Genomic DNA, 14,771 nt, shown 5'->3' on the forward strand with positions numbered 1-14,771 from the left:
CATTTTCTGTAATAGTAGTAGTAGTAATGGCATGTGATATAAGAAAGCAACCTTGTATGTTCTTTGTGCTGGAATAAAAAAACTGAAAGAATACTAGGCAAATTTTGCACTTAAAATGTAGAAAAAAAAACTCATCAAATCTTGGAAAATTTATTTGTTAAAAACTTTCCTGAAATATTTCACTTCATTTTCTGTAATAGTAGTAGTAGTAATGGCATGTGATATAAGAAAGCAAGTGGATGAGCTTATGCAGCATCAGCCAAAAAAAAAAAAAAAAATTTTTTTTTTACAAAACAATTCCCTCTAAATGTTTGTCCAGTTCCTCCTTAAATTTATTTAACCTATCAACTTCCACAACTACAGATGTAAGTTTGTTCCGGCAATTAACCACCCGCTGGCTAAAGGCAAATTTCCACACATCTATTCTACATCTGTCTTTCTCAATTTGAATTTATGCCCCCTGAGGTTCGTATTCTGAACAAGTGAAAGAATCCCATCAGAATTCAGCATGCTCAACCCATTCAAGGCCTTATACACCTCAATAAGATCACCTCACAGGTGCCTAGTCTCCAGCCACTGCAATTTGCAAAACTTAAGAGGATCCCTTCATTCCCCTCACCAATCTTGTTGCCCTTCTCTGTTCATGCTCAAGCGAATCTACATCCTTCCTAAAATGAGGCCTCCAGACCTGTACTCAGTACCCTTATATACAGAGGAACAATCACCTCCTTTTCCCTGCTAGCAAAATTCATGTATATCATTGACAAAACCCTATGACCTGCCCTGACAGCCTGTCTGCATTGCTCAGAAAACTTCATATATGACTGCACAATTACTCCCAGGTCTTTTTCATTTTCTACCACCTTAAGTGTAGTACCACACAGTTGGTATGTTTCTCTGGGATTAGTGCTTTACAGTTGTACATTTAGCAAATCAAAAAATGCATATGACTGTTATGAAACAAAATCAAACTCTGAAATTTCTCTCTCACTCTCTCTTTTTTTTTTTTTTTTTCATAATTTTTATTTTGTAAAATTACCATGAGGCATATATAGTTATTCTGAAGAACACTCACCTTTTGGAACTGGGACCCTAGCTCTTTTATCATTGTTTCGATGTCCAGATGAAGGGGTTTGATGAGTTGCTGGATGCACATTTTCTTTTCCTGCAGAATGCTGACCAGTAAACCTCGTGACATGTTGCACAGCTTTCTGGTCATTCTTTTCTAAACCTACAATACATTGACAACCAAGATAAAAACATTCCAAAACAAGTGATATAGATCATATTCACATGATGTATTTAAAAATGTAATACAAGGACATGTATTCAGAATCTGACTGTGATCACTTTCTGTTGCTCAGATTTTAGTATTCAGCGTTTACTAAGCAACAAAGGTAAAAACAGAGGATAGCACTGATAAAAGCACACTCCTGAAATTAAAATGATTGGAAAAAAAAAAAAAAAAAAAAAAAAAGGAATCAATTCAACAATTACCACCTTATAATTATTAGTGCTGCAAGAATGGAGAATAGCATGACTGGGACCAACTCTAATGATTCAAGATCTCTTTTCTATTGATACTGTTGTTAACTACTGTTTTCAGTTTGTTTTTTTTTTGTAGTTGTTGGCGCATCGGCTTCTGTGGCCATAGTGCACCTCCCAAGTTTTTTGCAGTACTTTGATCCAAGCCCGAGGCGGGATTCGAACCCGCGACCTTTGGGTTGCCAGGCAGGCACTTTACCCACCTGGCTAGCCCGGTCGGCACTGTTTACAGTATTTTGGACTATTAAAATAAGAATGCCGATGGGTTCAAATCATAGAAGTACTGAAATCCCAGCAGTAAAGAAATTATTGCAGTCAATTTCTGAGTAAGTACACTTTAAAATAACTTTAAACTGCAGCACATATTTAATACACTCTTTTTTTTTTTTCTTTTTTTGGAATGTTTTTATTTAATTTTTTTTTTTTTTCCCTTTTGCAATTAAATGATTTGCAATGAGCATAGAGTTATATATTTATATGGTTTCTTAACTATGCTTTTTATGAATTTAGAGTTAATAAATTCAGGCTGACTGCAAGAAGTTATAACAAGTGGCATAAATTCTTCTTACATTTCTGTAAGAAATGTTAAGGAGAATTTGTACTACTCATTATTAGACTGCAAGAGTAAGGCAAATTGTGATTTATCTCCTAACAAGATGTTGAATGCTTTTATAGAAAACTTAATTTGTTATTACAGCTATACAAGAATTGTATCAAAATTAACAAGTGTACTTATTTTACACAAAAAAGTAAGTGCAAATAGAAAAAATAGTAATTAGAAATACCTTGACTTCATCACCCCTATGATATCCACACACTTCTGCCAGCATTGTAGAAGGGTGAAACTACTCCTGCAGTAAAAGTGTTGTTTCAGCTTTTCAAATAACACAAACAGACAGTTTTTTGACTGCTTGTCCCTCATGATTTTTCAAAGATCCAAAGGTGTGGTAGTCTGAGGGAGACAAAGTCCAAGTTGTGTGTGGGGGGGTGCACTTCCCAGCTGAACTTTGCAATTGTCTATACTGTCTAACATGCAATATGTAGTCATGCTGTATGATAATGCATTTCATTGGAAACTTGTCATATATGATCACAGTACAGCTGATTAATGATACCCATATTTTCATCTTTGAAATGCTGTATCCATCTTCTGACAATACTGGCACCCATGTAGCCATCCTCATACACATCACAGTTTCTTATAGATTCCAGTGAGTTTCCCTCCTCCAAGAGGAATTTCTCTGCACATTGAAATGATACATTATTTTTTGGCAGCCATTTTCTCTCATTACGTGACAGGAACACAAATGATGTGCGTGTGACAGCTCAGTATTCTTAATGGGGAGCACAGATGGCACTAGTGAATAGACAATCCCAATATGCCATTATTTAATACAAATATGGATAATCACATTTGATGCTCATTATTTTCAGTACAAACCTTGTACATTATGCATTTGTGCTGCTTGTGCACTGAAGTTTCTTAATTATATTAAATATTAGATAAAAGTTCTTAATGATTTAAACAATTAACTGCATTTCACCAAGAGATTATCACAAAAATGTTGCAATCAGTAGATACATATAACCTTATACTTACAAATTCCTTTATATAAAGTTATGTAGGTTATCTTAAAATGTTCACAGTTATGCAGGTTGCTGAACTAATCAATCTAAAAGAGAAGGCTTAAACTAAAATGAAGATTGTGCTATAATAATGAAGTGACAATTACATGGGCTCTCTTTATCAGGTCTAAGAAATGCTTGTAATGCTTGTTGAACTATTTATAATCATCACTATTTATAAATGCTTGTTGAACTATTTATAAATTTTGTGGTTTCTCAGTAGAGGACTGCAAGTGACTTCAGTGGGTTGTAATCAAACTTACATAAAGAGACTTCTTCTTATTACACAATAGCATCAATACCAAAACCTATACTAAAAATGCACAATCCATTAAGCAAGGTATTATAAGATGAACTAAAGAATTACATCATTATAGCTGTTGATTTATTATTGTTATTTTTGGTTTTTAAGAGCATTAGCAACTAAGGCCATATTGCTCCGGGGATATGCGGTGGTCATTCCCTGACCTTTCCACATCCTCCGTATTTGGTGGTCATGGGATCGAACCACGGTCTAATCAAGAAGCGTGTGCTACACACACTGCTGCTCCTGCCCACCTGGCTATGGAGGCATCTATAGCTGTTGAAATTATTTTGTAATATAAATAGACATAAATCCACTTCCTAGAGGGATGTGTCTGTGTCTATTTGGAACTTCAATTGCAGGAAATTAGACAACTTAGATATATAATTTTTGAAAAACAAAGTGAAAACAAAATATTGTTTTATACATACTGGCCAAAAAAAAAAAAAAAAAAAAAAATACAAACCTTTATTAAGTATCAAATTTGGGTGCTTTTGTTTCGAATAACAGTAAGTGTGCAGCGCGGAATGGATTATATAAGGTTTTAATGCATTTTGGTCTAACTGTAACCATTCTTCCAGCAAAATATCACATTGCTCCGACAAAGCTGAAGGAAGAGGACTTCTTTGCCAAATATCCCATACATTCCCAACAGAACTGAGATCAGATGAACGTGGAGGCCAGAAAAGATGGTGGAAATCTGTGTCATGTTCTCCAAACCATTCTTGCATGATGCGCTGTTGCACCTGTCATCCAAAAAGTGGCCATAAATTTGGGATAAAAGTGTAACATTGTAGGGTGCAGTAGATCTAACACAAAATTCAGGTACTCTGTGTCAACATTCGACCTTCTATAGGTATCAACCCAGTCCGGTCCAACAAAACAATTCTATACCGCGATACACATACAGATGCTTGGGTTGTCTCATCAAGGCAAGCAGGGTTCATCACTTTGTGAGGTTCTCGCCACACTCTCTACCTACCATCATTGCAAAAACAAGTTGTATTGTGATTTTTCTGACCATATGACTTTCTTCCATTGTCCAATCACAATGTTCTCGGCACTACTACAAGTGACTGCCAATACCTAATTTTTCAATTGCCTGCTCATGGTATGGGTTGAAATAGGGCAGTTTCGGGCTTGGTTGAATTCAGATATTATTTGCTGCACACCGGATGTTCTATTTTTCCATACAGTCCTATTTTTCCATAGAGTACAATGGCTTCACTCTTAAATTATTGTTTTCCTGCCACATTTACACCTTAAAGATGTGGAAGAACTACCTGCTTTCCAGTCATTAAAAAACTTAGAGATGGATGCTTTTGAGAAACTATATATGTCTTTCCTTTCTTGAATCGCAACTCCTGTTAAACGCTCACCCATGGTAAAGACCTTTTTCAAAGTCCGATAGATCATGCATTTTTCCCATTCTGGCTTAAAATTACTGCAGTTGAACAGTCTGTGCAGTCTTTATACTCAACAAATTAACATGTCATCACCCCCACATAACAGTTTTCTTTGCATTTCTTCTGTCTGTGACTGTCTTATTACAAAGGTTTATATATTTTTGGCCAGTGTGTATAACTTGTTGGTCTGATTCATATTGCTTAAATTCAATATTACTTCAAAAATCATCTTTTAATAATAGCCTGGTTAATGGATTATGCTTTTCAAGTATTAGAAGGTATTTAATATCAAAGATATTGCTCAATTAAAAGGCCTATAAAAGTTTCTGACATTACTACTTTGTGAATTAATTTGTATGTTTTCCCTCCACTAATCAGCACTAAATATGTTTATAAGATATTTTCAATAGACTTTTATTAATTGTTTTAAAGATAACTAAAATATAAGACAAATAACTTCAGGAACCTTACTAATAGAGGACAGGCTTAGTTCATGGAAGGTCGTAGTAAAACAATGTTATTCTTTGTTACACTGTCTTTCAAGCTTTCGATTTCTCTTATTTTCCACTTACAGACCATCAGATTAATTAGAGCAAGGAAAGCATGCTTATTATCCTTTTTTTTCCTAGGCTTTTTACTCTACCTTCAAGTTTTTTCTCAATTTACTCCCCCCCCTTTCCCACACATATTCTTGCAGTTATTCCTGAATCAATACGGAGCACACCATGTTATGTAATAACAATCAGTTTTTACTTTGTTTTTCAAAAGAATTATTTTATATGTAGGCATCTGCTTCCTACTGATGAGGTATTAAAGAGCAAAAAACAGCCATTTGTAAAGTAGCTTTTTTTATTTTATATTATGAAGTTGCCTCAACAACTACAATGGTTTAATTCATCTTACAACAACCTGGTTAGCGAAGTATGCTTTATTAGTATCAGTAGGTTATGATACTAAAGTTTCAACTAAACATTGCAATCTGTGCATTATTTTTGCTTAAAAGACTTGCTCCTTGAAAGAGAACAAATGACTATTCATTCTCCAATTAGAGGAACTAACAACTGTAGATAAAAAAAAAATTGTAGATAAATGTTGACATAAAAAGGGTATAACAAGAGATTACAGCACCCCCATGCAGAAATTAATATAAGGTTAATTTCTGCATTGGGTGCAGTTAATATACAGTAAACTTTAAAATCCAGCACCCTTAGGGGTTGAGAGTTGCAGGATTTTAAAATTTTCCATATTTTAGAGAAGTAGGTATATCGAGCAGCTGAACAGTTTTGGAGAAGTAGATTTAAATAATTATTAACTAATAACAACTGCACTTATTCACAACTGTAAATATTTATGTTGAAGAAAATACAGTACCAGTGCTTAAAATGTAAATAATAGTTCAGTGTGTGAAACGTAAATAAATGACAATAAATAGTCACAATAGAGGTTATACATTTTAAATGCATGCCTAGCACAGCATAAGAGAGAATATTAGATGCCAGATAAAATCTCTTTTTGCATTAAAGAATAAGGAAAAAATTAATTATTTTTCTTACGGAATTAATAAGGTACGTGTGATCTGTATCAATTTAAGGGGGATTTGAAAAGTTCATAGCCCGAGTATGAAAGAGTAATGGTACAGTATTAAAAATTTCTGTACTTAACGTATAACATTTAAAACAGTAAACTGCCAGGTTTCACACAGTTTCAATTAACATTTTTTTTTTAATTACAGGTGTCTGAAATCAACCAAGTTGTGTGAATGTGCAAAGATGGAGAAAATCAGTCACAATGCAGTCATCTAATATTTGGGAAAAAGTGGCTAATGCCAAAAGCAATTCATGAGATATGGTTACAACACTGGGGGAGGATGCTCATTCCTATTTCATGGTTGAGAAGTGGGCAGCAGAATTTAAACAAGGGAGGGAGAACCTGGAAGATGGAAGTTGCTGACAGTTTAGTGCACTGCCAGAGTCTTGGACATCTCATCTGACCATGTGTACTAATAACAGAGTTTTTCACTATGAAAAAGTGTGTGTGTGTGTGTGTGTGTGTGTGTGTGTGTGTGTGTGTGTGTGTGTGTGGGCATGGCAGGCCCCAAAGTTCTTGACAGCAGATCAAAAACATTCAAGAGCTGTCAAGTCAGGTGAACATTTACATCATTTTCATGCAGATCCAGCAAATTTACTTGCAAGGCTTGTGACCACAGATGAGACGTGGGCACGTCACTTTCAGCCAGAGCCAAAGGAGCAGCCCAAACAGTGGAAACACAGCTCTTCTCCCCTCTAAAGAAAGCCAAGTCGATTCCTTCTGCTGACAAGGTGATAGCATTGGTTTTCTTCAGATGCTGATGGAGTACTGTTATTGGATTACCTACAGAAATGCTTGACAGTCAATGGGATTAATTACACAGCATTTGTTAGGCATTTGCATGAAACACCAAAGACAAATACTAAGGAAAACTTAGCAAAGGAGTCTTGTTTCATAAGGACAACGAGCCTGCTCACAAGTCTGTCATTGCCATGGCTGCACTGCATGAGTGCGACTTTGAAATCTTCGACTATCTCCCATATTCACCAGATTTAGCACCATCAAACTTTGACCTATTTCCTAATTTGAAAAAAATATCTGGCTGGCATCTATTTTTCCATCAATAGTGACATCATTACTGCAGTGGATGCATTCCTGGAGGCATAAGAGAAAAACTTTCTTTGCAGCTGAAATCAACACATTGCAGCATCAGCACCAAAAGTGTATTGACTTTAAGAGGCCTATATTAGAAAGTAACATGTTGCCTGACTCCTCAAATAAACTCTTCATACTCAGGATACAAACTTTGCAAAAGTCCTTCATACGTGGCATTTTGATTTTAATAATGTACCGGGAAAAAATTCAATCAACTTTGACAGGTAATAACAGAGATCACTAAATTTCATTTTTGCCATCATTATAACTATAGTAGAGAGAAAGAAGCAGGCAACTCAAGGCCACTCATCAGGCTTTCCTTCCATAGTGTTCATATGATGTGGAAAGCCAAGTGAGTGACCTTGAGTCACTTGTACCTTTTCTTCTTACTTTAGCCATGTTGCTGATGAGCTGTATGATTAGTTATAAAGGTTACAAAAACCATGGTTGTACAGAAATAATAAATATTGTTTCCATGCAACTGTAAGTTGCTGTTCACTGAAGAGATTAACCATAGATTTAATCAAGCATAAATATTTGTAGCTGTACTTGCACTGGACACTTTCCACTGCTCTAAGCTGTGACATCCCACTGGTCACTAGCTCACACAAGCGCTGTATAACAAGCAAAAGCACCAAGTTAAAGTTTACTGAATAAAAGAGAGAGCACTAAAAGAGAGAAATACAAAGTTATAACAGAGCTAAAGATATATGGCCTCAGAGAAAGAAGATGCCAAGGAGTAAACTGCATTGAAATGCAATGATCTTAATTCTCAGAGCAGAACAAAAACTTGCCGCCTCCGTAGCCAGGTGGGCAGGAGCAGCACATGCTTCTTGATTAGACCGGGGTTCGAGCACATGAGCCACCAAATACGGAGGATGCGGAAAGGTCCACCACATATCCCCGGAGCAATATGGCCTTAGTTGCTAATGCTCCTAAAAACCAAACAACAACAGAACAAAAACTTGCCTTTGTAATGAGTTGTCACAGTATTTCTCTACTTTATAAAATAGTTGTCCTTGCCAAAAGGTAACTGGCCATTCATTTAAAAGATGAGATACTGCACAACTGGTTGCTCAATAGAAAGCAGCTAGTCTCTAGTGACAAAACTCTAACAAAAGAGGTGGTGATTTTAGCTACATTACAACTCTGAAGCTCTGATTTTGTATATTGCAAGGCAGAGGTCAAACAACTTTCTTACAACTATTTTGTCACATGCTAGCTGATGAGGAAAAAGTAAACTTTGAGAGGAGCTGTCCTAGCAGTTTTCATCTTAGTTCCGACTAGCTGAGTGGTTAACTGTAGAGTGTAGAAGCACATGCAGTTGAGTGGACCACATTTCAAGCCCATCTGACTACCAAATATAGTCAGTACAATGGTTACTATATTATCATTGTCAAAATGATAATGTGCCAAATTTTATGGAATTTACTGTATGTGAATAATATAATCTTTGGTATATCATGATTTTATATAAAAGCAATTTGATGGGATTATTTAAATGGAGGGGGGGGAAGGAAGATAACAGAGGCACCGTTCCATGAAGCAACTATTAGCATTAGCAAAGGCACATGATGCAAGAAGCAAGCTTATATAGCATCAACCAAAAAAAAAAAAACCACTGCTCTATAACTTATGACTTAAGAGAAACTTTATTAAAATATTTTTAAGAGCGAGATTAGGTGGCTCTGGTTCTTGATAATTTTTAACATAAGCATAACAACCAAGTTTCAGTATAAATGTGCTTGCTTTCACTTCTACACTACATGCAAATACGTGTAATGTTTTAAGTGAGTATTTACTCATTTACCTGGGAATAAAACAACTTCTTTGCTTTCATATATAGTGTTGTTCAGTACGTAACACATTATGATATACAGTAAACCCCCGCTATTCGCGGTATCTGTATTCGCGGTTTCGCGATCGCCGATTTAATATAAAATGAAACCTAAAAATGTGAATTTTAAAGCGCCGTGAATATTTTCCGCCATAAAAAAAACATGAGCGTGGCTAAAATTATCTTTCCCGGTCAAAACAGCGCTCAGTGGGTGGGGGGAGAGGGGTGACAAAATCGCGAGCGTGAAAGTTTCTCGCTAATCCTAGTTCAATATGTGTTATGCGCTTGTTATGGAAGGTTTCGTCGTTTGCTTTTAATTTATATGCTTATAAATTGAATAAATTTATCAATTTATAAATTGATATGCTTACCAAAGTTAATAATCTACCGTTTTGCGGTGAAAAACAGACTTTTTCCGAGTGTGTTAACGGAAGAAGTAACTTTGTTGTGGACAAGTTCTTTCTAACCCCTACAAAAATATCACTACGAATAACAAGGGAAATGTGAAAATATCAAAGAAGGTGATGACATTAGCGAATAAAATTGAGTTATTAGATAAAATTTCTAATTCCTCAGTGGCAAAACATTATAAAATCAACGAGTCAACGGTACGATCAATCAAGAAATCGGAAGAAAAAATCCGCCGTAGTGTCCGTGAAAACGCGCTAAATGCTTCAAAAATTTGCTCTGTAACTCGTGATGTTAAATTAGAAAAATGGAAAAAGCTTTAAATCTGTGGATAGAAGAACGAACTCAAAATAAAATTCCGTTAAATTCACTCATCATTCGTGAAAACGCAAAACTCCTTATCAACGCTTTAGCGAAACTGGTGATAGCACTGGCGGTATAGGTTTTTTAGCTCGCAAAGACGCTGGTTTGAAAGATTTGTTTGAAATTTCTAATAAATATTACATTTAATATTAAATTGTTTCTTATTTTCATTTCGATGCCATATGCTTGCATTTCACTATGTACTGTCTATGTATATAGTCATATTATGAAGGTACATATAATACATACATAGACAAAATTTTAGACTAGTTTTTCTTATATATTTCATACTTTGGAACGGAACCCCTTTATTACTATGGGAGCCATAACTCAGTATTCGCGTTTTCGGTATTCGCGGCATTTCTCATGAACGTAACCCCCGCGAATAGCGAGGGTTACCTGTATTCAATATCTTTTAAATCTCATTACCAACACTTTTTTTTGTGGCTGTGAAAGCAGTAAAGGCACAGCTCATAACAGTTAAGATTTTGTTTGGAAAAGGTGATTTGATTACATCAAATACAATGTATCCAAAATAACTGTATGTGAAAATACTTGCTTAAAAATTTTTAAGTAATATTTTCAAAAACTTAGGGATGTTTGCAACTGATACATTTCCTTTTGGGGGGGGGGACACAAGAAGAATACAGATTTTCATTTTGCAGTTAGTGTTTGATAAAACATTAAACGGCCTCCGTAGCCGAGTGGTCAGGAGTGGGAGTGCAGTAGCACACACTCTTTGAGTAGACCGGGGTTCAAGCTCCTGACTGCCGAATACGGTCGATCTGCCAACCCGCACTGGACCAGCGTGGCAAATTATGGTTCATTTCCCTCAGCATGAATTGTTGAGGAGGCTTCCATCCTGCAGTGGGTTGATAATGGCTGCACTTTACTTTTTTTTTTTTAAAACAGTAATACATAAAATGACACCAAAGTTAAATGACACCAGGCTACATGCAGTAGCCTGGAAAGCAAGATGTTGGTAGCTTCAAGGCCTGCTGTAAAACATTCATAGCATCAGTTCTCAAGAAAAAAGATACAAACGTGTTTTTTTTTTAAGTGGAAATACTGATTTGAACATTGTACAAGTGTCTACATTTCTGAACTTTTAGTAGGTAATCAAAATCTTCTCGTGAACATGGCAGATGTACTTTTTCTTCTCACTGTGGTCTGTGCTTGTTAATAGGACAGACCTTCTACAGGGATCGGATACACTTAAAGAGGAAGGTTGTAAGAATAATTGCTGATGCTACTGAGGCAGTGTTAGTTGGGTTGGAAAACTGTTATCTTGGGGGATATGAAGCCCAATAGACTGACAATAGCCAAAGGCAGAGGTGAAAGTGATTTTTCAACTGCTTCTATAAAAACATGCAGTAGCCTGGAAAGCAAGATGTTGGTAGCTTCAAGGCCTGCTGTAAAACATCCTGGAACAAGAAAATGCAGGGGCTGTGTTAGCTTTGTACAAAACGTCAAGACTATCAAAACTGATGTACAAAAAAAAAAAAAAAAAAAAAAAAAAATGAAAGCTTCTCTTCACTTTCTTGTGAAACTGTATCCCTTCTTGCTTGAGAAGATTAATGAAACAAGATACAGCCATACACAAATTTTAAAAGCAATTTGCATATCACCAGATTACGAACATATCAATTACTACAAAAATAGGATGATATTGCAAAATGAGATAAGTTAGCCAGTGTTCAAAAATTCTTTGTCCCACAAAAATTCCACCCATATGCAGTAGTGTATATAGAAGCACTGTCATCGACTATTTCTAAATAGCCAATGGAATTTTCCTCCATCTTTATCCCCTCAATCATATCAAAAACTCTTTATAATAGATCTGGTTTACAGTTTGACTATTCTCAACAAATTCAAATGAAAGATGCCCTGAATACAAAAAGAATTGGTGGAAACTGTCATGCATTTTAAAATCTTAGGTCATACCAATATACTCATATTCCAAAACTGATGAAATTAGGGTCCTGATGAAACTGCAACAACTGATGAAATTAGGGTCCATTTTCACTTTTATTTTTGGCTCCTCACACAGTTCTCAGTGGCGAACCTTCTGGTCATCATTTGACAATTTTATAACAAATTTTGCTAACCTTCAATGTATACCAAAGTTTACAGTCAAAATTGCCTTGTATGATCCCAAGGAGAATCCCAATTCTTCAGCTATTTCTCAGATGGTTGTTCAACAATCAAAATTAGTTTTTTTGCAACTTTAGCAACCACTTCACTATTGCTTGAAATTGAAGGATGATAACGATGGTTATTGTAGGATATGTAGGATATTGCCTACAGATTCTTGGCTGTTTTAGAAATGTTTCCATAAATTATGAGGTGTAGCAAAAAAAAAGTTCCAACACTGTTATAATAAAAAGAACAAAAACTGAAGGATCTCAAAAATGGTTTTATTTTCATTCCAAGTAATCACCACCTGACTGATACTTTTTACACCACTCTAAAAGTTTCTGAAAAGGTCAGCAAAGCCACCCAAAAAGATGATGCTCAGTTTGGAGGTTTGAGAACAGTTTTCAACTTGGGAAAGAGAAAGAAGTCCTCTGGTACTAGATCAGGAAAGTAGGGTGGACAGTTAATCTGTACAATGACATAACATCAACAATAAGTGCAAAATGGATGGCAGCATTGTTGTGCAATAAAAACCAGCTGCCTTTTTCTCAAAATAGTGGCTTCACCTGGAAAAATGTGCTTCAGTAGTCTTTCTGCAGCACTGACTCTCTTTCCCCCTTCAGGTACAAATTCCTTGTGACATACCCTGTTTGCTGAAAAATATGATTAGCATAGTCTTGATCCTGGACTTCTGTAAAAACTTTTGACTTTGGTGATGATTTTAAAGTCCACTGTATGCTCTGATGCTTTGTCTCTGGGTCATACTGAAACATCCAAAGCTCATTTCCAGTGACCATACAGTCAAGGAAATTAGGACCGTCTCAACAAATCTGGATGAAATCTTCACATGATGACACTCTTTGTTGCTTCTGCTTATCCATGAGGCTGTGCAGCACCAATTTTGCACAGACCTTCCTTTTCACTAAATCTTCATTCAGAATTTGAGGAATCATCTACTTATTCATATACAATTCATCAGCCATCATTCTGAGGATCAAACGATGATCTCTTGCCACAATTTCCCAAACTTTTGCAACTCTGTGCTTATTTTGAGAGGTTGACAGATGCCCACTTCTTGGGTCATTACAAACGGCTTCACATCTCTCTTTAAACTACTTGTATCATACAAACACACTGGTATGGCTTAATGTTTTATGACCATAAACAATTCTTAACATTTCATACGTTCCTGTAGCAGATTTCCCAGTTTAAAGAAAAAATTTGATATTCGTTCACTGCTCCATTGCAAAATTGTAACATGGAATGTTAATTTTACTAATAAAACATTGTTACTTGCAACTTGTCATCCTACTGGATGGTCTGTGTACCACCATCTATTGGAGAAAGTTTGAACTACAATATACTATTTCTGTTCATTTTCAAACTCATTGAACATGACTGCAAGAGCACCCATCCAGAAACTTGCAGATGATACAAAGGGTGGTAGGGTTGTTAATGACAGAAAGGGCAGTGTGCTACTGCAATAGGATCTAGAAAATTTGGGCAGATGGGCTGAGAAGTAACTGTTGTTATTTGTTGTTTTTTGGTTTTTAGGAGCATTAGCAACTAAGGCCATATTGCTCCGGGATATGTGGTGGTCATTCCCTGGCCTTTCCGCATCCTCCGTATTTGGTGGTGACGGGCTCGAACCCCAGTCTAATCAAGAAGCATGTGCTGCGCACTGCTGCTCCTTCCCACCTGGCTATGGAGGCGCCTCTGAGAAGTAGCAGCTGAAGTTTAACATTGACAAATGTAAAGTACTGCATATGGGTGGAAATAACCACAGAGAAACGTACCAAACTGTATGGTATTTAGGGAGATAGAAAATAAAAAAGATCTGGGAGTAATTGTGCAGTCAGATATGAAGTTTTCTGAGCAATGCAGACAGGCTGCCAGAGCAAGTCATGGGGTATTGTCAATGCTATACAGGAATTTTGCTAGTAGGGATGAGGAGGTGATTATCCCTTTGTATAAGGCAATGGTCAGGCCACACCTTGAGTACTGTGTACAGGTCTGGAGGCCTCATTTTAAGAAGGATGTAGAGTTGCTTGAGCATGTACAGAGACGGGCAACAAAGGGATCCTCTTACCAAGAAAGCTTAAGTTTTGCAAATTGCAGCAGCTGGAGACTAGGCACCTGAGAGGTGATCTGATTGAGGTGTATAACGTCTTGAATAGGTTGAGCATGCTGAATTCTGATAAGATTCATCCGCTTTCTCAGATTACGAACCTGAGGGAGCATAAATTCAAATTGAGGAAAGACAGTTTTAGAAAAGATGCACGGAAATTTTTGTTTAGCCAGTGGGTGGTTAATTGCTGGAAGTTGATAGCTTAAATAAATTCAAGGAGGATCTGGACAAACTTTTGGAGGGAATGGATGCATGAAATGGGTGTTGTTTTTTTTTTTTTGGCCGACACTACATAAGCTCATACACTTGCTTTCTTTCATCACATGCCTCCATTAC

General features: G+C 36.2%; 1 protein-coding gene across 8 annotated transcripts in view; it reads right to left on the minus strand.

Moving 5' to 3' along the window:
- The window catches only part of LOC150086018 (uncharacterized), a 576,308-nt gene that overhangs the window by 246,050 nt on the left and 315,487 nt on the right, over positions 1 to 14,771 (minus strand). For all 8 annotated transcript variants that reach the window (XR_016546983.1, XR_016546988.1, XR_016546987.1 and 5 more), the window contains one exon: positions 1,076 to 1,231. Coding sequence is in view for 1 of the 8 variants with exons in the window: in XM_090374334.1 (XP_090230460.1) it covers positions 1,076 to 1,231 (156 nt within the window). In the remaining 7 variants the exon portion in view is untranslated. The remainder of the gene's footprint in view (positions 1 to 1,075; positions 1,232 to 14,771) is intronic.

Source organism: Mastigoproctus giganteus, chromosome 5 (genome assembly GCF_048544385.1).
Source record: "Mastigoproctus giganteus isolate SK-2022 chromosome 5, ASM4854438v1, whole genome shotgun sequence".
Classification (NCBI taxonomy): Eukaryota; Metazoa; Arthropoda; class Arachnida; order Uropygi; family Thelyphonidae; genus Mastigoproctus; species Mastigoproctus giganteus.